General features: G+C 50.1%; 1 protein-coding gene across 1 annotated transcript in view; it reads left to right on the top strand.

Annotated features, from left to right (window-relative positions):
* Positions 1-4,545, top strand: part of PPIL2 (peptidylprolyl isomerase like 2) — a 72,119-nt gene extending 67,574 nt beyond the window's left edge. The window contains exons 17-20 of the mRNA XM_027469628.3: positions 411-483; positions 632-694; positions 1,234-1,373; positions 3,157-4,545. Coding sequence (XP_027325429.1) covers positions 411-483; positions 632-694; positions 1,234-1,373; positions 3,157-3,250 — 370 coding nt within the window. The 3' untranslated portion in view covers positions 3,251-4,545. The remainder of the gene's footprint in view (positions 1-410; positions 484-631; positions 695-1,233; positions 1,374-3,156) is intronic.
* Positions 4,546-21,786: the final 17,241 nt, after the last annotated feature.

Here is a 21,786-nt window from a genome sequence, read left to right as displayed (position 1 = left end):
CTCCAAATTTATACATGTAACGTTAGCAAGTTGAATCCATTTTGAAATGGGCTTGTGTTTTCTTGCACAGACAGCTGCCCACAGTCACTCTTTTTCCATCTGGCTGGTTTGTTTGCACTAGAAAGGCTACTGAGTTTTTGGACAACCGTCTTTGCTTTATTTCTGAATATTTGACTTTTTCATGTTCCATTTAATTTTGAATTCAAATCCAAGATTTGAGGAAAAAATTCTTACTGCCCACAGTGAATGACATTATCTCAAGTCTTCCTCATATGGTTGCTGATCCCCCTTCCCCTGACCACAATGGTTTAAAAATCTGGTAATGGACAGAAATTAGATATATTAGATGTAGGGGAGCAAGAATATTTCAAGTGTATTGTGACAACTGGAAATTGTCTTTCCTCTTTTAGAGTGGTCGGTGGTTTTGAGACTCTGACTGCTATGGAGAATGTGGAAAGTGACCCAAAAACAGACCGCCCCAAGGTAACTGTGCAGTGCCAGGAGGCGGCGAACGTGTGGCCCTGCATGGCAGTGTGGTTCACCCTGCTGCTGCTTCCCAGAAAGCAGAACCTGGGGGTGGTGGTTTGACTTAATCAGAGATTCAGTTGTTGTTCTTCACTTCTTCTCCCAGGAAGAAATCCGAATTCAGTCAACGACCGTTTTTGTTGATCCGTATGAAGAGGCGGATGCCCAGGTGAGGATAGAGTTATCTTGTTTGGTAGGCCAGAGCTCTGCTTTTGAGAACTTTGTAGCTTACTCACTTCAGTTTTTATCCCAGCTTGTCCCTTGTGGAGACCGCACTTCTCCCATGCCTTTTCTTTGTGCCTCCCTCTGCATGTGGGAGCGCCCTGGCCCATATGGGTGCAGGCTGAGGTTAAACATCAGCCGTTCAGCACTGCCTCGTGTGCCAGGATTGTCACTGCTGTTTCGGCAGAGAGGTCTTTGTAGCTGGGTCTGGCACAGCTCCCAATCAATCACACTTACAATGGCTTCCTATCCAAACACCCACAGTAGCTGCCAGTAGCTGCAGGTGAGATGAGAGGAATTTTGTTCTAATGGCTGCAGACAGACGGTTTGTAGTGGCCCTTGAGGTCTGGCTCCTAAAGCCAGCCCTGTAATCAGGGCAGTGCTGATTGCTGTCCTAGAGTGCTTTCGAGTTTCAAAGAACTGTAGACATTGCCTACTTACTCTGGACTAGCTCTTGCAACAGATTGCACTCTTTGTTTCCCACAGGTTGCTGCAGAGAGAGAGAAGGCTCAGCAAGAAGAAGAAGCAGCCAAAACAAAAGCTGAGGTGATCCCACCAAAGAAAGAGGTCCAGACTCCTAAAACTTACCGTCAGGGGATTGGAAAATACATTAACATGGCTGCAGCGTAAGTTCCCTGCCCAACCGATCTTCGTTCAGTGTTTTAGTTGCCTTTCCTGCTGGATGGTGACCCTCACCAGTATTGTTGCTTGGCTTGGGGCTGTCTGCTGAGACTCTCGAATAGGCCAGATGCTTGGTTTGTGCTGGCAGGGGTTGCAAAGATACTGTCATGCAGTAGTCAGAGTTCCCTCTAATTCTCTTGTTTTGCAAGACTAAAAGTTAACTGAGCTTTTGTTTTTGCACTTGAACGTGTCTGAGATGGTCTTTAACAGCATGTGCAGACTTCACAACCATAAATACATTTCCACAATGCAGAAGTCCTTGAGAAGGAACTGTACTGCAGCTTCCTCCACTATCTTTCTACTCTGGCCTCTTCCCCTTCAGCAGCTATTTTTGAAGGCCTCTGTCCCATGGATGTTTTTTCTTTTAGCAGCTTCTACCCTGCACAAAGGGTGCCTGAAACACATATCTGTCTGCTGATCTGCTTCCCTGTGCAGCCACACAAACAGTTGCACCAGCACAACTGAAATGGCCAGAAAGGGGAGCAGGTTCTCAGGCTTGCTGTGGGAGCACAGGGTGTCTGGCAAGTAGCTCCAGGGTGCCTGGCAGGTTGTACAGACTTGTCCCAAAGCATCCTCTCCCAGACACCCTTTGTACACCCCTTGGGATTGGCAGCATCGCTTGCTTTCCTAAGGACAGCACGGAATCCTGCCTCAGCAGAAGATTAGCATGAGTTTTGGATAAATTAAAATAAATGCCTTCCACTTGAGTTTTAGCAGACTTCTGTAAAAGCATTTGCAAAAATGCTGTTGTCTGCCTGCTGCATAAAGGCATGTATTTATGTGTACACAGATTTGGACAACTACTTAATCAGCTTGTATGTGCCTGTGTGACGTAAAGGCACTTGCATAACTGTGAGAATAAAAATATGACAGTCCATGTAGGATGGTTTCATGTGTACGTCAGTTAAATATTTCAGTTACAAAATATTGCTTGGCCCTTAAAATATCATGTTCAGCTTAAAATTGCTGTCATACTGCACTGTTACTTACAGAGAGAACACATGCAGAGTTTGCAGCTGCAACAGCTCTGCAGAAAGGGCCAAGTTGTATAAAAAAGAGTTTTCTTTCCTAGTCTTTCACTCATTGCAGCCTGCCTTGAGTCTGGGAGTTTGGCCCATAGCAGCCCTTTGGCAGGCTCAGGCTTCTCTCTGTCGACTGCTGTTATCTGACAGTAAAACCCCAGTATATGACCTGGCCACGTAGCACTTCCGTGGGGTTATAATCTTTGCTCAAGAGGGGCTGGGAATAGCAGCAGCAACTGCATCAGGCCATGCTCGAGAAACAGAAGGATCTCACAAACTTGCCCAGCTGCTTTACACCTAATTACCGATAAATTCTTTTGCTGCCACAAATGCAGGTGAGATGTGGCTCAAACTTTCATAGTGACTGTACTTTTTTATTTAAAAAAAAAAAAAAAAGGCAGCTGTTAAATGTTCAGCTCTGACCTAGAGATCTTGCTGGGTCTTGAGCACATTCCTCGAAGTGTTCAAGGCCCGACCGAACCATCCCCGCAGACTGACACACTCTCCCTCTGCTTGGGTGAACCAAAAGCCACCAGTCCCAGCCCTCCTGCAGTCCCATGCCAGCCCAGAGCTTGTGCTTCTTTCTGATTTATAAGGGGTGAGCTGGCTGCAGTGTAGCTGTTTCTGGGAGAGGAAAGGCAGCCAGCTGCCCTGGTCCCACTGAGCAGTAAATAGTCCCTGAGAGTTGTTTTCATTTTGGCTCCAGGAAGCGCAGTGTGGAAGATGACGGGCCCTCAACAAGCACAGCTGCGAAGAAAGAGAAAAAGAGCACAGGCTTCGGGGACTTCAGCTCCTGGTAGCAGCGTGGGGAGCCTAGCACTGGAGCAGCGCAGCAAAAAAGAAGAGGCGGCCTCCCACGTGTCCCTGAAGAGCCCGAAAGACAATCTGTCCTGGGGAGGGAAGGCACCAGCCTGCCCTTCCACTGGGGAAGAAAACTTGCTTTGTTAAGGGTGATTAATGTGGCTTTGTCTTCTGCAGAGCTGCATTCCCCCAACTGCATCTTCCTCGAAGGCCTTTTTGTTGTTGTTTTGCTAAGTGGGGAGCAGGCGGCCCAGCTCCGCTGGGATTAGCTGGAGCCTTTCTCTGCTTGGCTGGCAGCAGACCAGGCAGAGCCCAGCCCTGCAGGACACTGCTTCAGTGAACAGCTACATTGGTGAAAGAGCTCCTTTTACAGGTAATCATTTCCAGACAAGCCGAGTCTGCCAAATGAATGAATGAATTAATGTGCTGGGGAAGCGCCTGTGCTGCTGTAGCGCCTTGCGGAGGGGAGGAGAGAGCTCCAGTCTGTCCTGCCCTTCCCTTCTAGCTGCCTTTTGCTTGTTCTCAACAAGGACCAATTCTGTCTTTCGCTCTCACCTCCTGGGTGGACTCACTGCTGTTGATCTCCGTAGGGCCTTGCTCACTCCAGATTGAGCTCTGTCTGCACCCGTCTAACAGCCTGGGAAGCAGCAAGACTGGACAGGGAGCCTGGTGTAACTGCAGCCCTTGCCCCTCCCAGTAGCTGGCCTTGCTGGAGCCACTGGGGAGCCAGAGGGGCCAGGATGCCCCAGTTCAAACCTGCCCTCCGGTTCCAGAAAAGTCAGCATGGAGCAATTGAGTGGGAACAGAAACAAAATTGCAGCATTTGTTTTATTCACCATCCCCAAAGCCTGCTCCTTGCAGGGGAATGCATTTTTTTCTGCTCCAATATCATCCTCTCATTATTAGGGAAAACCATGTAGTGTAGCTCACAGGCATCTCAGATACGTTCCTTGCACAGCCACAGATTATTAGGATGCTTAAAATAAAAAAGGCCTTCTGGGGTACAGAGGTATCAGCCTGGGAATTTTTAATTCAAAACCACGATGTGTGTTACCATCAGTTAGAGGTAGTATACGAGATCCTGAGCAGTACTTCTCGGCTCATCTTAGGTGTTTTCAGATGACAGAAGTATCCCTACCTATATTGGGCTGCGGAGATAGTTTTGTAATTACCTCTGTAACCAATACATTTATATCAGCAGCTCTATGTTTTAAGAGAAGTCTCCGTTTATACAAAATTGCTGTAAAAAATTTTGGTAAAAGGTTTTGCATTAAATGCTTTATTTTCTTTTGAATGCCTGTGTCTGACTGTTCCACTGTGATTTCCAAGACCACGGCATTACCGAGTTGATTGTTTTATAAGGAAATGATTCATTTCTACTTTTTAAGATGCTTGTAAAGAACTCTGGGATCTTTGCGGATATGATTACATCTTTGTTAAATCATAGGAAGTTCAACCTCATTTGAAAGAATAATAGTTGGTTTTGTTTTGTTTTGCAACGTTTTGCAAGGTATAAGTTGGAAGTAGCGCATGATTCCTGGAACGGGATGTGATGGTACTTTCCTCAAGCTGAATTTCTTCTGTCATGTTGGAACTTCATGCTTCTCCTGTACTGGCCTTTTCCTGGTTAATTCCTGGTAAATCCCCGTTACCTAATTCCTGCTTCAGCACATTTTGAAGTTGCGAAGTCCACAGTGTTGCTAGAGTTGTTATAGTCAGTTTAATGAAATCCATAAGAGTAAAATGCTTTTTTTGTAATGGATTAAAATGGGGATTAGTATGAAAGAAAGGAGCTTTTGATTACGAGGAAAGCAGCAGAGGTGTGGCAAGGATTCCTGTTTCACCGAGTCCTTGTTGCAGATTGATACATACAAAGGACAGCTTCCCTTTGCAGCGGCAGGCAGCAGATAAGCACCAGCTTTCCCTTTCTGCTTCAGTTTTTGTGCTGTGGTCTGCGAGGGACCGGTGCCTTGCTGCAGGACTGCTGGCCTTCCACGCGCTGCCTTTGCACTGCGCTGGTGACAATTTCCCACCGTAACAAACACCAGGCACAAACAAAAACCCACAGTTTCCTGGCTTCTAGGAAGGCTGTGTAACCTTTGAGCTTTGCTCTAAGCCGTGGTGAAACTCCTCAGTCTCTGCTTGACCCGAATCCAGCTATGCCTGGGCCGCTGGTGCTTTCCCAGCCTCTCCTGGTTTCCCCTCCCTCTGTATCCGATCCCTCATGGCCAGGAGCTGCTGGCTCTGACCCGTCCCCAGGGGCCGAGCGTTTTGGCCGAGGCCGTGTGCTGAGTCAGCTGCTGGGCTGGGGTTTGCAGCGCAGCGAGCACCGCCAGGACTTGAGCAGCCAGAGCACGCAGCCAGCTCTTGTTCCAAACTCCCACCTCTCTGCTCCCTCCGACACCTCAACTTTTGCATAGTTGGTCAGGTTTTGGTTTTCTTTGTTTATTTGTTTTTTACTTCAGCTTTTCTTCTGATCAGCAGAACTACAGGGACAAAGTGACACAACCTCTTTTTTTTATTTATTTTAAATACAAGTCAAAATGTTTAGCGAGCTTGCTGGGCACAAGGTGGGTACACAGAGCAGGGCAGTGTCGTGTAGCCCTCATTTTTTACAAAACCTGTCTCACTGCGGGATGGTTTGCGGTTTCCACTACCTGGAAAAGATTTCTGAAACCTTTTCTGCCCCTTTAATCGCTTAGTTCTGCAGCAAGGACAGCACCCTAAACTCTAGTTCTGGCCTGAGGGTCAAGCAGGGATTGTGTAGCCTTACTACAGAAAAACACTCCTGTGTCCTGCTATGCTATTTGTAAGCAGATTTTTTTTTGTGTGTCTTTGGCACTATCACAGTCAATGCTCTTGAAGGAGAGGGAAAAATAAGGATTTCACATAGCTTTTGTTTGGCCTTGACTGTAATAGCACCAGCGCTCTGTTACTTTGCTGTGCCCCACACCTGAGTCATTTTGATGAAAAGCAGAGACACTGGGTGACCAGCGGACTCATCCCTTCCTGAGGCCTGGCGCTGCCACAGCAAGTGCCACAAACACAGGGCACCTCGAGAAGGCAGCGGCGTGTGGTGGGGCTGGCAGCTGCGACTGCTCATTCCCGTCCTGCTGCGGAGATGTGGGGCACGCGGGAGCTGCACTCTGTCACCTCTGCTTTTTCTGGCGTGACATCAGGAGGCCCTTCGAGGACTGCTGTGGTATTGTCTGTGTGGGAAGCCACGCTAATTTAATGGGTTTTAAACTAAATAGATACAACTCTATTTCCATACTTACCAAAAGGAAAAAAACAGGATATTGTTCATTTTAAATTTGCCTGTTTCCCACTGGCTCCGGCTGCTACAGCCCACTCTGTTGGAAGCAGGAGCTCAGACAGGCAATTGCTCTGCTTCAGCATCCAGGAAAGATCAAATTGGTGCCCATCCCTTGCAGGGCTGTGAAGTGCGAGTAGTTTGCAGTCAAACTCTGTGTTTTGAGTTCTCCAGGAAAATCCTGCTTCTCTCTCAGGCTCCTTTCAAGAAAGGGACCAAGCAGTGACTGCTCCCCAGGGCCCAAGCTGCTCCCCCCTAGGGTGAGAAGCTGGGCGAGCACTTGCTTTCCTGTCTGAGCAAGCAGATGTTTGTGCCCATTCGTTTCCCTGGGCTTTGGCCTGATGTCCATGGTTCAAGCCTTGATGCAGCTGCTGGTAAGGAGCAGGGGGCAGCCACCCCTGTGAGCCACAGAGCTGCCAGCAGGAAGCAGAATCCCCTTTTGCTGGGTCATGGCTGGGCTCATGCAGGCACCGGGCCCCACAGCCTGGCCTTGCACTGAGGGCTGGAAGGGTGGCGTTGAGGCCAGGAGCCCCTGCTAAGGCTTTGTGGCTCTTGCCTAGCAGGAAAAGCAGAATTAAGAGCAGAAAAAGCTGCTGTTCATCTGCTTGATCCCCTTTAGAAGAGCCCATGATCCCAGAGGAAATCGGGAGCAATGAGGCTGTGTCTGGTGTGGCTTCATGCTGTGGCTGCCCGGGCGGTCTGCTGCAAATTGCTGCCATTGTGCTGTTGTCACCATGGCTTTTAGGACAGCAAGGTAAAAGCGGTCTTTGGAGACACTGAAACAGTTCAGGGCAGCTGCAGGTTTTGTGGTCGTGCTGCTAACAGAGGAGGGGGGATGCTGAAGGTGCTGGAGCAGGCACATGCCCTCAGGTTGGTGCCGCTGGCTCCGTGCTGTCCCATAGGCAGCCGGGCAGTGCAGCACTGGTGGGTGCAGCCCCACCGGGCACGGTGACCCCAGCACGGGCTTTGTTGGGCCCCGTGGAGGGGGGCTTTTGTTGGCTTTGTTGGGAGCTTAAAATATTACTGGGATCCCTCAGCCACCCCTCGCCAACGGTGTTTGGAAGGAACAGGATGCCGGAAACCTCATGCCAGGAAGCAGCTTTTATAAGCAAGGTGGGGGGGGATTTGCCAAACACCCCCCAGAATATCCACACTGTTTGCTTTGGAGAAGGCAAACAAACTGCATTGGCCAAACAGGAAGGAGGCGGGCAGCTGCCGGCCCCGGCCTGGCAGTGGCTTGCAGCATGCAGTATGGCCAGGATTTTCTTGCTTCTGCTTTCTTTGGAAATAAATATTATTGAGGTGGCAGCAGAGGATTTAAGTGCCCTGTGCGGTGACAGTGGGGAAGGGGCTGGAGGCGAGGCTGTGCCCAGGGCTGGTGCAGCCGCTCTGCTCTGTGAGGAGCTGGGCTGCCCCGTGGCACGTGAGGGATGCTGCCGCTGAGGGGACGTTCGTCCCTATGGAACAAACCCCGGGGTGGCTCTGAGAAGCAGCTCCTCCTCGGAGCTGACAGAGAGAGCCTGGGGGCAACCTCAGTGCCCCGGTGGGACTGGGGTTCCCAGTGCTGTTGTTGCGAAGCCGAGACCCCAAAGGCCATGGGTGCTGCAGCTCTGTGTGAGGCAGGGCCTGGGCTGGGAGCTGCGCTTGGTGCCTCAGCAAGGCCAGCACTGAGTCACCACTGCCGAGCTCGGGCACTTGCAGCCTGGTGACTTCATCCCCTGAAAATAGCAGCCAGGAGGGAGATGTCTCCCTGCCACAGCCGTGCCCCTGCGAACAGACAGGCATCGCGGCTGCCCGCGGCCTGGCCCCCTGCCCAGCACGCGCTGGGGGGCAGCTGGGGGAGGCCTCTTCAGCAGCGCCCTGAAAGCCCTGTGGTGGGAGCTGACAGCCCTTTGGTACCAAAACTCCTCTTTCAAACACTCAAACAGCTGAAGGCAAACAGCAGCGGGTCCTGCTGAGCAGGCAGAGCCACGTCCCGGCCCCAAAGCCTCAGACCAGGCCTGAGCCTCCTGGGGTGTGAGGATATGAGGCTGTGTCAGGCTGGAAGGAGGGGAAGGGAAGGGAAAGGGGAGGCCCTGAGCACCTCTGTGGTGCCACAGGCAGCCCTGTCTGCCTCCAGGGCTCTGCCGGGGCCTGAAGCCTGTCCTCCTGCATTCACTCCTGTGGCAGATGTGGCCGGACCACTGCATCCGCAAAGACCTCAAGGACATCTGCCCTGTGTAAAAAGTGGGGGCTGGGTGTAAGAAACAAGTGTGCACTGGGGTAAAAGGGTGACACAGCTCCCAGAGACAGTGCTGGGACTGTTTTTTAAATCCTCCTTGGCATTAACCCCTGAGGGGCAGAGGGAAAAAAAAAGCGCAAGTGATGGCCTATCCTGCAGTGTGCTTTGTGGGGTTTCCACCTTCCCAGCAACTCCCAAACACCCACCTGTGGGCACGGAGGGCTCGGATGGAACCGACAACCCCGTCCTGCTGCCAGGGCCAGCTCCTGCACCCCCTGCCCAGGCACTCGTCCGATCAGCCCCGCAGCCGGCCCTGGCCAGCACTGCCTCCATCGGCCACCCCTTCGGTGCCCGGGGCGAGCGGGAGCTCTGTAGCCTCTGGGCTGCGATGCCAGCACTGACTTTGCTTGTGCTGGGTGCTGTTTAAAGGTCAGAGGGGCTGGTGAGAGCAAGCTCAAGGCCTGCTGCTGTTCGGAGCTCATTTCTTGTTTGTCCACAGCTGATTTCGTAAGAAGGAAAGAAAAGCAGAGGCCTCCCCTGGAGCTGCTGCTCCCACCGTGTGGGCTCAGCACGGAGCAGCCGGCCTCCTCCTCTGCTGCTGGCCAGGGGCTGCTCCCCGCAGGGGCTGGCACACACGGCTTGAGCCTGCTTACTTCAATATTTTCCAGATCAGGGGCATTGCTGCCCACACGGGGCCCTGGGCTGGGGGTGCAGGATGAGGCTCGCTGGGCCCCTGGGGTCGGCACTTTGCCCTGGAGCATTGTGCACTGGGCAGCTGCCCCGGCCTGTGCGTGGTTTCTGTGCTCCTGACGTCACGGAGAGGCTGAATCTTCCCTTTTGCACAGAAGAAAAGGCTCATCTGCGATCATGGCAGGCTGGATTTGACAGCCTGTAACTTAATGGCTTTTAAAAAATAGCCACAGTCTGCTTTAAATGCAGGTCGAGTTGTTCTCTACCCTTCCCCCTGGAAAGCCTTCCAAGCTCTCACTTTTCTGATATTCGATACTTTCTCTAATCTTTGGCCTCCATTTATTAATGGCTAATTATATCTATTTGCTTTTGTGCCAACATTGTCCTTTAGCTTGAATAGCTTTTTTCCCTCCCTAATGCTTGCTTCCCTGCGCTATTTATAGGCAGCAATTGTATCCCCTCTCAGCCGCTGTTTTGCTTGGCTAAACAGGCTGTGTGCCTCCAGCCTCCTAAAAACAGCCTCGTCGCCCTCCTGCCTCCCTCGGCTCCTCTTTTTCAAGAGGTTTTTGCCAGGTTTGGCTGAGAGCAGCGTGGTGGCTGCATCCCAGGGATGCTGAGTGCAGGGACCAGCCTGGTGTGCAGTGGCATGCCTGCACCACGGGCAGGGAAAACCCATGGGAAAAAGGTTTTCCCTGTGCAGTGTCCCCATGGGTGGGAGGGTCCCAGCTGTGCAGCCCAACAGGCCCTGCTGGCCTCCAGGAAGCAAAACCCTATTGGAAATGCTGCCGTTGCATTTTTCAGGGGCACAGCCCCAACCTCAGTTTTCTAAGCCCCAAATCTCCCCGTGGAGACATTTTGGGGCAGCGAGAGCAGCTTCTCAGCAGCCCACCAAGGGAGCAGGGGGAGTCACGCGATTTCTATCTCTGCTTTCATCCCGGGATGAAAGAGATGATGATAGAAAACATTTGTATTTACCACAAAAGCAATTGACCCTCGAGGAGTCTGCCTCCCAAGGGTGGCCTGCAGCAAATCGCTGAGATAAGGCACCACCAGGCAGAAAACGCCAAATGTTTCCAAGCGCCTGAGCAGCCGCAAAGCAAATCTTTCTCCCAAAACTTTGCTACATGCTCCAGCGCCAGCAAACTGCACCTTGGCCAGGGGCTGTGGTGCTGGAACCCCAAAAGCCGGGCTGGCAAAGCACCAGCAGAATGTGACCCCCCCAGCTGGGCGCTGGGTGCCAGGGCTGCAGGAGGGAGCAGAGCGACCGGAGCCCAGGCGGTGACCTCAGTGCAGTGCCAGGGCCAGGAGATGTGCGGAGGGTGCTTGGTTTTGGGTTTGTTTTGATTTACAAAAATGGCCAGATTTTTTGTATTACAGACATCTTCACCACAGATCTCAGCCGAGCTTTTAATAGATGGGTTCCTCGCCAGCGGCAACTGCAAATTGATTGCAGCAGAAATGGCAAGTGAAGACAAATATAGTGCAGGCTGCCTACAGGGAGAGCGCACAGAGGAAACTTAAGATGCTATTTTTGGTGCTTTGTCTCCACTGCTTACAGTATTTCTGATCTTTGTTTCTCCTTAAAAATACGTTTGGGGTTGGGATTTATTTATTTTTTTGGTGAATTGGAGAAAGCCCTCCCTGCCCTGGGGAAGAAGCCACACGCTCGCCGAGGTTTTCCAGCTGCTGCGCTCTGTCCCCACTCCGCTGGCCAGCCCCAGCCGCTGTGAGCCCACCCCCAGTGCCACCACTTGGTGCTCAGAGCCGCTGGGGCTGGATGCTCCCAAAACTGGGACCCAGTGAGGTGCTGCATGGAGGGGAGGGAATGGTCAGTCTGCAAAATTACAATGTCCAGCCCAACCACAGGACGAAGGAAAGGATCTCCGGGATGCTCAGCCCCAATTATGTGTGCGTCCGTGGGTGCAGGAGGCGGGGATGATGTTATAAGACATTGTGCAACGCTAACAAAAGTGGTGAGCAAGACCAGGACATGCTGGGTTTAGCTGTGGAGTGGGGATGGCAAGCAGCAGGTGGCTGCTGTATTTCCTGGGGGAACGCCACCCTCTTGTAGGAGTTTTCAGGCCACAGGACAGGGCTTGTGCTCACTTTTGCGGGATGCGCAGCCAGGCCGGCACATCAGAAGCCGCAGATGCTCCTCTGCCATCTTTTTACACCTCTGCGCTTGTGCAGCCCCTGTTTGGCCTTCATTTCATCGAGCTGCAATCTGGCGTTGCGAAAAATCCGTTTTCGTATGTTTGCCTCCAAATAACATAAAGTGCCCAGCTTCACCAGCAGGCTGGGTGGTGTTGGAGTTAAAATAAGATGGCAAAAATGGGAAAAGGAAATGTTCAGCAGCGGATCGTCGTGCCCTTCAGCAGCAGGTGTCTGCCCCTTTCGTTTATGGCTGGGCTTTGGCCACACGTGTACACATTTGGTACAGCAGCAGGCATCTGCCCAGCCGCGACCCCACAGATTTACGGGGCGAAGCTGCAGGTGACCCCCGGTAAAGCCCCTTCCCCAGGGCTGTGCAGGCAGGGGCAGCGCGCCTTTTCTCAGCCCCCCTCCTTTCCACCCCAAGGCTGTGTTTCACAAGAGAAGTCAGTTTGTGGAGGAGGATTTTATGGCCGGGGATCAAAGTCCCTGGCATGGGTCCAGCCTCCCAGTGCTCAGCTCTTGCACCGCCCGGGTCTGGGTTTCTGGGCCAGGGAGGCTGAGGGTGATGGGGGCCTGGGGAGGGGGCTGGGGACAGGGGGTCACTGAGCTGCAGCACTGAGGGGGACGCTGCTTTCTTCTGCCCAGAGGTGGCAGCAGCATGGCTGGGTCCTGCTGGTGTCCCACCCGTCCCTGGGTCTCTTCAAGGCCACAGACCTGAGGGATCCTCAGCAAGGGCGGCAGAGCCACAGGGAAAACATCAATTAACTTTAACAGCTTTGCTTATTTAAGAGAGTGTATTTATCCAGGGAATAACCTGGAGGGGGCACACAGGTTTTAGTTTTTCCCCCCTAAGGTGAACAGCACGCTTACCTGTGCTGGTACAAAGCCCCCCAGCAGACCTGCCCCAACCCACAGGACCCCTCTGATGCCGGAAAGGTTGGAAATTGGCACGGTACGTCCAGAATAAACGTATTCCTGGAGAATCCTGTGGCCATCCTGGGCCCTCACTTTGCTGGATTTGTGTTTCCACCAGCAGCATTTCCATAGCCAGCATTTTGGCATAGGGGGAGCATTTTGACATGCACCCGCACCAAGGGCCAGGTATCGCCCCTTGTCCCCACCATCCTGTGGGCATTGGTTGGGTGAGAAACCACACTGGCACCCCTAGAGCAAATGGGTACAGAACGGAGGCTACGGGGCCAGGAGCTGTGTTATTATTGGCAACCTCCACTGTAAGAAAAAGTAAAATAAAACTAGGACTGGATGTAAAGATCAGCATGTCTGTTCTCTGCCCAGCAGAGCTCTTGGGAACAAATCACTGGGTTTTCTGCAGGCCCTTGGCAAGGCTGGGGAAGCCTGCCCTCCCCATAAAAGCACAGCTGTCGATTTGTAGTGCATCTGTCTTGGGGAAAAAAAAATGCATCGGGAGAGTAGGTTAACAGGCCAGTTCAGATGCTGGGGAGGAAAATTGCCCTTGGTTTATTGAGGCAGTTAATCTATAACTAAGCAAGCTACGTGTTGCTAGAGTTTGGCCTGGTTTGTGGATTTTTGGCAGCAAGCGCTGGGGCAGCTTGCTCTGTCAAGGAAATGGGGAGAAGATGGGGAGAAGGGGTAACCCCAGCCAGACCTGGGCCGTGCCAGCGCAGATTTCACCTGCTCTCGGTGTGCGGGGTGAGGATTATCTGCAGGCACAGCTCCTCTGCTGCCAGTGCCTCTCGTACATAATTCAGTCGGAGCCCACTCCAGGGCCAGGAGGAGATAAGCTTGTTTTTCAGAGCCCACATCCACAGAAACCAGAGAAGTTTCCATGAAGCCCTTCACACCGGCAGTGGTGGCAATGCCCCAGCTCTTGTTACAAGGCTGGATTTCGGAGCCGAGAGGTGTGAACATGCTGACAGGCGCATGAGCAGCAGCTGGGCAGTTTGTGGGGCTCCAGATCTGCACCTGGAGCTGGTGAGGCTCCCTCCTGGGCAGCCTGGGCACGGGCTCTGGACCATGCCTCTGCACCTCTTCCTGAACTCCCTGAAGAAAAGAGGCATTTGTGTTTGTTCTGCCCTTGTCCCATTGCAGTAGTCGGGCTCTCCATGACCACGAAGCAGCAGAAAAGGAGGACGAGGCAAGGAGAGGAGAGGGAAAAAAAAAAAAGAGAGAGAAAAAAAAATGAAAGAAAAATTAAAACTAAGAGGTGCAAAGGGAAGCAAAGGGGCAGGGAGACATTCGTTGCTGCCTGGTCAGAGGCGCAGGCAGGCCCGCAGGAAGGGGTGTGCCCGCCACGTGCTTCCCATCGCCACAGCTGCAATTTGGGTTAAAGTCACTGTGCTGAGAGCATGTTGGTTCCAGTGCCCGAGCATCCAACGGGGGAGTGCAGCGCCTGGCGCCCGCCTTTCCTGGCTGGGGTGGGGTGTGCAGTGAAAGCACCCACCGGCAGCCTTCACCTGCTGCTCCAGGGCTGTGTCCCACCCTGCAGCCAGAACCACTGGCTTGCCTCTATGGGAAATAAAGTTTTCAACTCTATAGATCAAATGGAAAAAGAAAAAAAAAGGGGAGGGGATGTTAAAAACCTCCCCACCCTCTCGTGTAGCTGGGCAGGTCCCTGAAGCCTTCATCCAGGAGCAGCTGGTGCTGCCACAGGGAGAAACAAGTGGACATCAGCACCCAAGGCCTCACAGACAGCAAACCCTTCCCTGCTCTGGAGCTGTGTGGTGCTTTTGCATTTTATTCCTTTGCACCTCCAGGTTTGCAAGCACCAAGCACTGCTCGGTACGCGCTCAGCGCTCATCTGAAATCTCTCCTGGGATTGTCATGGCAACCGGCAGCACAGAGCCGGGGAAAGGGGCCTGGGGATGCTGGATGCTGGGGACAGCAGGGCACAAGGGGAACTGGGCACACAGCAGCATGACATCCAGTGCTACAGATCCACACAAAAGCATTAAAACAGTGGCCATGCCCACAGCCTGCAGCTCACCCGTCCATCACAGCGAAGTGGCTGTGCCCGCGTCCTCACACCCTGCCACCATGGAGTGATGCCTCCACAGTTCCTTGGGGACTTGTCACCACCACTGTAAGCCCCTTTGTGCTTCCCTCTGTTGCCCCATCTCGCATTGGGATATTAAATAGCAGTGTGAGCAAGGCAGATATCCCTGTGGCCAGTACCCCTGAGGGTAATCTGGGGACAGGGTGCTGGGAAGAGTGTGGCCTAAAGGACTGCTTATGTCCCAGAACGCATCCATCTTATCCCCCCCTTATCACTCTGGAGGCAGGTTTTGTCCCCACCCTTTGTGACCTGAATCCTTCTGCATTCAGTAATGGAAACATCTTTATCCCTTCTGGTATTTTGGGGGAGCCCCACAGCATTCAGCTTCCATCAGCCCAGTGCCCTGGGAAGGGGACTTGTGGTGTGGGGGCACGGGCAAGGAGCTTTGGAAAGGACAGAGCCAGTCCCACACCTGCCCTGCCCCTGTGTTAAGCTTGGGAAAATATATTTATTTTTTCCCCTTTTACTACTCATATTTTGAGCCCAGCCAACACGTGGTGTCCAGAGCTGAGTGGGCTGGGGCCAGGACCTGGAGGCACAAATGGCAGCACAGAGAGGGGCATGGCACCAGTGGGGCACGAGGGAGGGCTTGGGGAATCAGAAGGGGCTTTGGGCCCTACAGGATGTGGGAAAGTTCCTGAGCATTGCCTGAAGGGTGGTAGTAAAGGGATGGGGGGAGGAAAGGCGCAGCAAAAGGAGGCTAAAATATATTGACAAACAACAACAGTAAACACCAAGGCAGAAGCCCGGGGGAGGGAACCAGACCAGCCCTGTGCACATGGACACAGATCCACACGGGCAGACAAACAACAAGCTCAGTAAAAGCCAAAGTTCAAGGCCTCGGAGCCTACCAGTGGGAAGTCCCTGAATCGAGGACCAAAACACGCCACCTTTATTGTCCTCCCCACAAACACTCATTAGAGATCAGCAGCCACTTCACTGCAGCACGACTCGGCCCTCACACACCTCTGCTCCTTTCCCAGTCTTTGCTGCAGAAGTGAGAAGTGGGGCAGCTTTCCCTGGTTGCCACAAGCACCATCCCTGTGCCTGGTTGGGAGCCTGACCCTCTTCAAACAGAGCCTGAGTGGCTGAGTGGCCTCCTGGTTCTCAGGAGCCTCTTACCCAGCCCATAGCAGGGGATTTACCAGCCCAAGGCTCGCTAACACAGCCTGATTGTGTGTGCTGCTGCACGAGGGCACTGCAGCTCTGTGTGACCTTTCATTTGTACCGCACCTTTTGAAGGAGGGAGCCCACTTAATACCACAGCCATCACACGATTACTTCCACGCAAGCTGTACACATCGGCCATTTCAACCCCCCTTCAGGGCTGCGGGTCCTCCGAGACACGGGGCAGGCCCGGCACAGCCAGGGGAGTGCTGGCAACAACATGAGCTGGGCCAAGGTGTGGGGGCAAAAGCTCTCCTCCTGTGAGGAGAAATCTCTATCTCATCTGTTCAATCCACTGCTACCCAACTTGGAAGAGACCTAACAGGCCCAGCCTTTGTGTTTGTCTTCAGAAAAGCAAAGACAGCCTTCAGCCCTCAGGGAACACGCGATGAGGAGGCTGCGTTGCGCTGCACTTCCAGGCAGCGATGTCGGTAAGGTTCAGCACGTACAGGTAAGGTGCCAGCGGGTCACGGCACCCGGCGCTGTCACGGGTTGGCCCTCAGAGCAGGTGCTTTGCAGCGATTTCTTCCCAGGCAAATGTTTACATTTTAGTCTCCTGACCCAGTAAATGGAGCTGGGTTTGAAATAAAGGCCTGGGAATCGCCACATGTTACAGTATGGATCCAGCTTTGCTAGATTAGAAACCTGATTAACGGCCTCGGGAGAGATTAGACTTTGCTATTTTGAGAGGGGGTTTTCATTGCGGGCTGCGTGTGACAGCCGGGACGATTTTATCGTCCGCGGGCTGTTTTCTGGGCCAGCGGACACTTCTGTGATCTCGGGGAGGCCAGACGAGGGAGTGACATTTCGCTCTGCTAATAGCTGTGTTTATGTGCTCTGCAGAGCTCATCACTGGATAACCACAGCAATTACACGGGGGAGTCATATTTACATGTTTTAACTGTGAAACACTGCGCAAACAGGGAAGGATAATCATTAACTTGGGGAGCTGTTAACCTTCGGCGTGAGTTTGGGCTGGTGGAGGACAGGGCTGCCAGAGCAAAGTCTGTCTGTTAGTAAACACTGAAGGACTGCTGAGAAACCCTCTTGGTTTTGTGTGTTATGGGTAGGCAACTAAAGGGCATTCATTTGTGTCTGCAGCCTCTGTGCTGTGAGAAACTTTTCACCACAGAAAATAGGCAAAAAGGGGGTAAAATATGGGAAAAAAGCTGACAGACCAAATGGAGTTTTGGTCTGTCAGCCTGACAAAGCACAGTGTCACAGGAGGACTACAGGGACGCAGTTCATACACACACATTTTCTGTCAAGTATCATGACAAAACAACAACAACAACAAACAAAACAAAACAAAACAAAACAAAACAAAACAAAACAAAACAAAACAAAACAAAACATTATTTAGGCCTGAAGCTTGCTGGAGGATTTTAATCAGTGGCGTAGCGACAGAGGAATAGCAAAGAGCAGCCCGGTGTCCTCTGCCCTCACTACCAGAGCGGGGAGGACGGAGACGTGGTGGCAGCGGCCGCCCCGCGCTGACCACCGTGAGGCGTCAGCCCTGTGCTGGGCCACAGGTTATTACGGCTGCCCTTGGGCAAAGGCGGGCTCAGGGCAAAGAGGAACGGCTGTGAAAAATGTGAAATGATGCAGACTTTGGGCTGTTATGGATCTCATTAGAAAGGGGAGAACTGAGGAGGGAGAAAGAGGAGGAAAGGGAGGGGGGATAATTCAAGCAGACAAGCAGCAGGAGGTCTATAGTCACATCAGCTATACCAGGTAAGGAAGTGGAACATGCCACCCACTGAAACGGTGGTTATTTGAGCATCATTGGGAAACAGATGATTAATTCAGGCCTGTAAGGAGATTATGGTGTATGTGTACAGCAACAGCCGCCTGCCCCCGAAGAGCAGACGTTGGCTGAGCTGCGATTTGCTCGGCCAAGCCGGGGCTGGGGCAGCGCAGAGAAGAGCCCAGTGCCCTGCAGGAGCATCACCTCCCCTTCCAGCACAGGCCACCTTCAGCTGGGCTTGGGTGTGGGTGCAGGGGCCGCCTCCCACACCAGGCACATACACAGCTCTGCTGTGTTTGCTGCTTGAGGCAAGGCACTGAGATGCAGGGCGGGCTGTAACAGATGTCCCTTTGGTGTGGCTCTGCCCAGGAGCAGCCCCCTTTGGGGCCTGCTAAGCTCCAACCCCACCACGCCATCCTACCAGCCTACAAACCCTGCCCGCCTGGCCTTTATGCCACCTGAGTACAGCAACTACAGGCCAGCAGCTTCGCTGCAATCACATCAGCAGGTTCCCCATCCGCATGGTGAACAATCTCTCTGTTCGTATTTTCTTCTCTTTCATATCGCTCAGTTTAGGAAATGTTTGTTTAGAAAAGCCCCCCAGCCCTCAGAAGCACATGTTTTACATCTGCAACCCGTTTCCCAGATGTAGCAATCCACCCGGGCCCAGTTGCAAAATAAGATCTTCTTGCCCTTGGCAGCTCTGCTCTGTGTCACAAGATCCCTGACTTCTAATGGGTTTTTAGTTCTGAAGAAGTGTTTGCTCAGCCAATGCACAGAACTCCTGCTCTTATTTATTTTTTTCACTTGAAGTGTTGCAACTGCTGGGAGAGTATTTTTATTTTTTTAAAATGATTCATCAGTAAATTTTAAACAACCTTTACTGCAGAATACAGCTTGTTTGATTTCATAAGCAGACAAATAACTTGAATCACAGTTCAAACGCAACTATTAATGCCACTCACCCTCCCTGATGCAAATCACACGCACACAAAAGAAAAAAAAAACAAAAACTTTCACCAGTCTGTAACACACACCCCCCCCCCCCACCTCCTGCCCCTTTGTTGTTCTCTCACTGGAACCATGAGCTTTCATCCTGGAAACACAGGCACTGTACTGTCTGCACAGGTGAACTCTTGCTTCTGAGGACAAAGAAACAACAGGATGACTCAAAGATAGCCAATGTGTGCTCAGTAGTGGGTGTAGCCAAACTCAAAGATGCTTTCAGCTGTTATCTGTTACTATAACCTCAACATGCTGCCTTATGCAGTGAGATACATGGCTAACAGCTTCTACATATATATTGCACCAAATAGAAGGGTCAGCAAAATAAATAGCAATGCACTATTTAATCTACTGAAGTCTTGTCTCTACACAACTTGAAATATGTGAGCAAGAATTTTTTTTTTTTCAGAAGCTCATACAACAGTGCTGGACTCAGCTCCGGGTCCCAAGGAATAGAGTTTTGCTCATAGATGTTTTTGGAAAACTAACTTAACTTAGCAGAAGATCATTTCTAAAGATGTCATAAAGGTATTCTAAAGGTTAAATAACATTTGCACCCCTCCTTATGGGTAAAGGGCAAGCCATGCTGTGATGGAGTTTGCATATATATGTGCATGTATATATGTGCATATATATATATATATATATAAATATGTCAGGATTCAAACTCTGTTTTGAACAAAGGCTTACTTTGGCCCTGCCATTGTCTTTGCTTGAGCTGGAAGGCTCTGAAGCCTACTTGAGCAAGAAGGGCAGTTAAGCTATGCTATTTACTACAAAAATATGGAAATCTGAGCATGCAAAAACCATGTATTACTTCATTAAAAACTGAAAAATCTGTTTTCTACAATAAAGTAAAATAACCAAGCAATCAGATTTAGACGTAACACAAGCACGGGATAAACTTGCTTTCGTTGTGATTGTTTTCCTGTTTAGACTACCTGGGATTTGTAAATAGAGACCTACACATGTCCCACTATGGCTTAACCTTAGCACTACGGTGTCACATGCATGAAGAACCCTCAGCTAACACAGGTGTCCACTTAATTACATTTAACAGGCACAAAAAACATCTAGTGGAAGTTTCCAACTTTCTGACAAGGCATCTGCCCATCTCTGTTTACCTGGAGGTCAGAGATCCTCCAGGTATTTTCCAGCTGGTAAGAAACAAGATTGGAATTCACATTTTCAAATTTCTTCTGGTAATCTAATTGCTGGTAGTTGGTGTTTTTACAGTCCCTCTGCTTCATCAAAAATTAATGGGTTGTTACTATGAACATTTTGAATACTAAATCTTTACTACTTTGATTATATCCATTTAAAAAATAATAGTTTTTTATTCAGTATCATGCACCTCTCAAAAATGCCTTTTTTATTCTTACTTTTCCCCCCAATCTAGAAAGATAATTTTTTCATCCCTAAAAGAATAAAGCCAAGAAAAGGTTAAAAGGAAAAAAAGAGTTTATCTGAGATGACAGCTTATAGGAGCATGAATAAAAGAAAGGATAGCAGGCCATCTTACATTTTTCTCAAGATGGAAATATTATGTTTGATCTCATATGTAGAGCATCCCCATCCCTTTGTGAGATGAAGTGATGGATTATTGAAGAGACTGAGTAAGTCTGTACTGAATGACTTCATTCTCCACCTCCGTCAGTCGAAAGGGCTCATATTAGATGCACTATTGACAATGTTCAGTAATTGCTGAACATTGAATTAAACCAAATAAAAAACAAATTCCTCCCCTAAATACTGCATGAGTCTTTGCTACCAATTTCTTACTTCATTCAAAGTGTTCAAACTCAAGCAACTAATGTTTTGTATTTACATTCTATAAACCCTATTGATTTAGCATCCTAAAAATAATCAAAGGATCACAACCACACAATTTAACCTTCCTTGGAGTAAGTAGAATTTCCAGGCACATTTCACTAGCACTTTAATATTATATAACACACACCTACATGTATGACTTGTGCTAGTAGGGAAGTCTGATGCAAAACATTTCTTTGAATTTATTTACACTGAACTGCTTTAATGCAATTAAGGATAGTCCTACACCTGCCATGATATAGGAGAAAATAAATCACTGCAATAGTCCTATGCTACAATATTCAGAAATTTTAAGAGAAGAAATATTTAGTCTTTAAAATAAATAAAGACACAGATAACCTTTGTGCTTGTAATCATAACTGTTAAGATCAATATGACCATTTTCAGTTTAATCTTCAGGATATAACATCAAGGACTTATTGCTGAGATAGGCAGGGAAGACAATTTCAGAGCACATAGTGCTCATGGAAGCACAAAAATACGTGGAGGACAGGAAGGTGACCAGGAACCATCCGCATTGTCTTAAGGATGGACCAGATCTGACCAACATCATTGCCACGGTGATGAACCAACTGCTTGTGGGGAGTGGTTGATGCAATACGCTTTAGTTTTAGTGACCCTTGAAACCACTTTCCATAGCAGTCTGTGGCCTATTACAGTTGGATAAATGGACTATTAGATGCACTGAAGATTGGTAGTGCTTCCAAGCTACTGGTACTAAATAGCTGGTACTAATTAATATAGCACAATGTCCAACAAGCACAGTACCCTGAAGATCAATACAGAAGCTGATATTGTTCAGTATCTCTGTCATTAACCAATCCACATCACATCCTACTTATTGACTTGGGTGGGGGTTTTAGCTCCACTAATGCAAGAGAAAACTGTTTCTGTGGTTAGAGGAACTACAGAGGTTCCTTCCAGACAGAGCAGAATTAACAGGTTGAATGCCTGTGCTCACAGTGTGCTCTGCTCTCCGGATGATCAAGATAACGAAACAGAAAGCACACCCCTGCTCCCTACAATTCCACTGAAAGTTAGTGTTGAAGTGTGCACGGACCAACTCTCCCTTTAAAAGCACTTCATTTGCGTAAGATCCATGATTAGCTCAAAATAGGCTAGAGCTAATAGTAGTAGGAATACATCTTAACTCTACTTTGGAAAGATTAGTGAAAGGAAAAAAAAATCAAATGTTTAGAGACAATCTTCCAAGAACCTAGTGAATCAGATTCAACCCATACCTTACAAGTTTTTAAGATCAACTAAGATCTCTGGGCTTTTCTCTCTGGTTCTATTCGATAGAGGTAAAAAAAAAAAAAAAAAGCATAGGAACCTAAAACAAGACAAGACAGCACAAAAATAACAAGTAAC

This window comes from Anas platyrhynchos, chromosome 16, assembly GCF_047663525.1.
Source record: "Anas platyrhynchos isolate ZD024472 breed Pekin duck chromosome 16, IASCAAS_PekinDuck_T2T, whole genome shotgun sequence".
Classification (NCBI taxonomy): Eukaryota; Metazoa; Chordata; class Aves; order Anseriformes; family Anatidae; genus Anas; species Anas platyrhynchos.
Note: the sequence above shows the minus strand (reverse complement) of the source record. Positions and strands in the feature narration are given on the sequence as shown.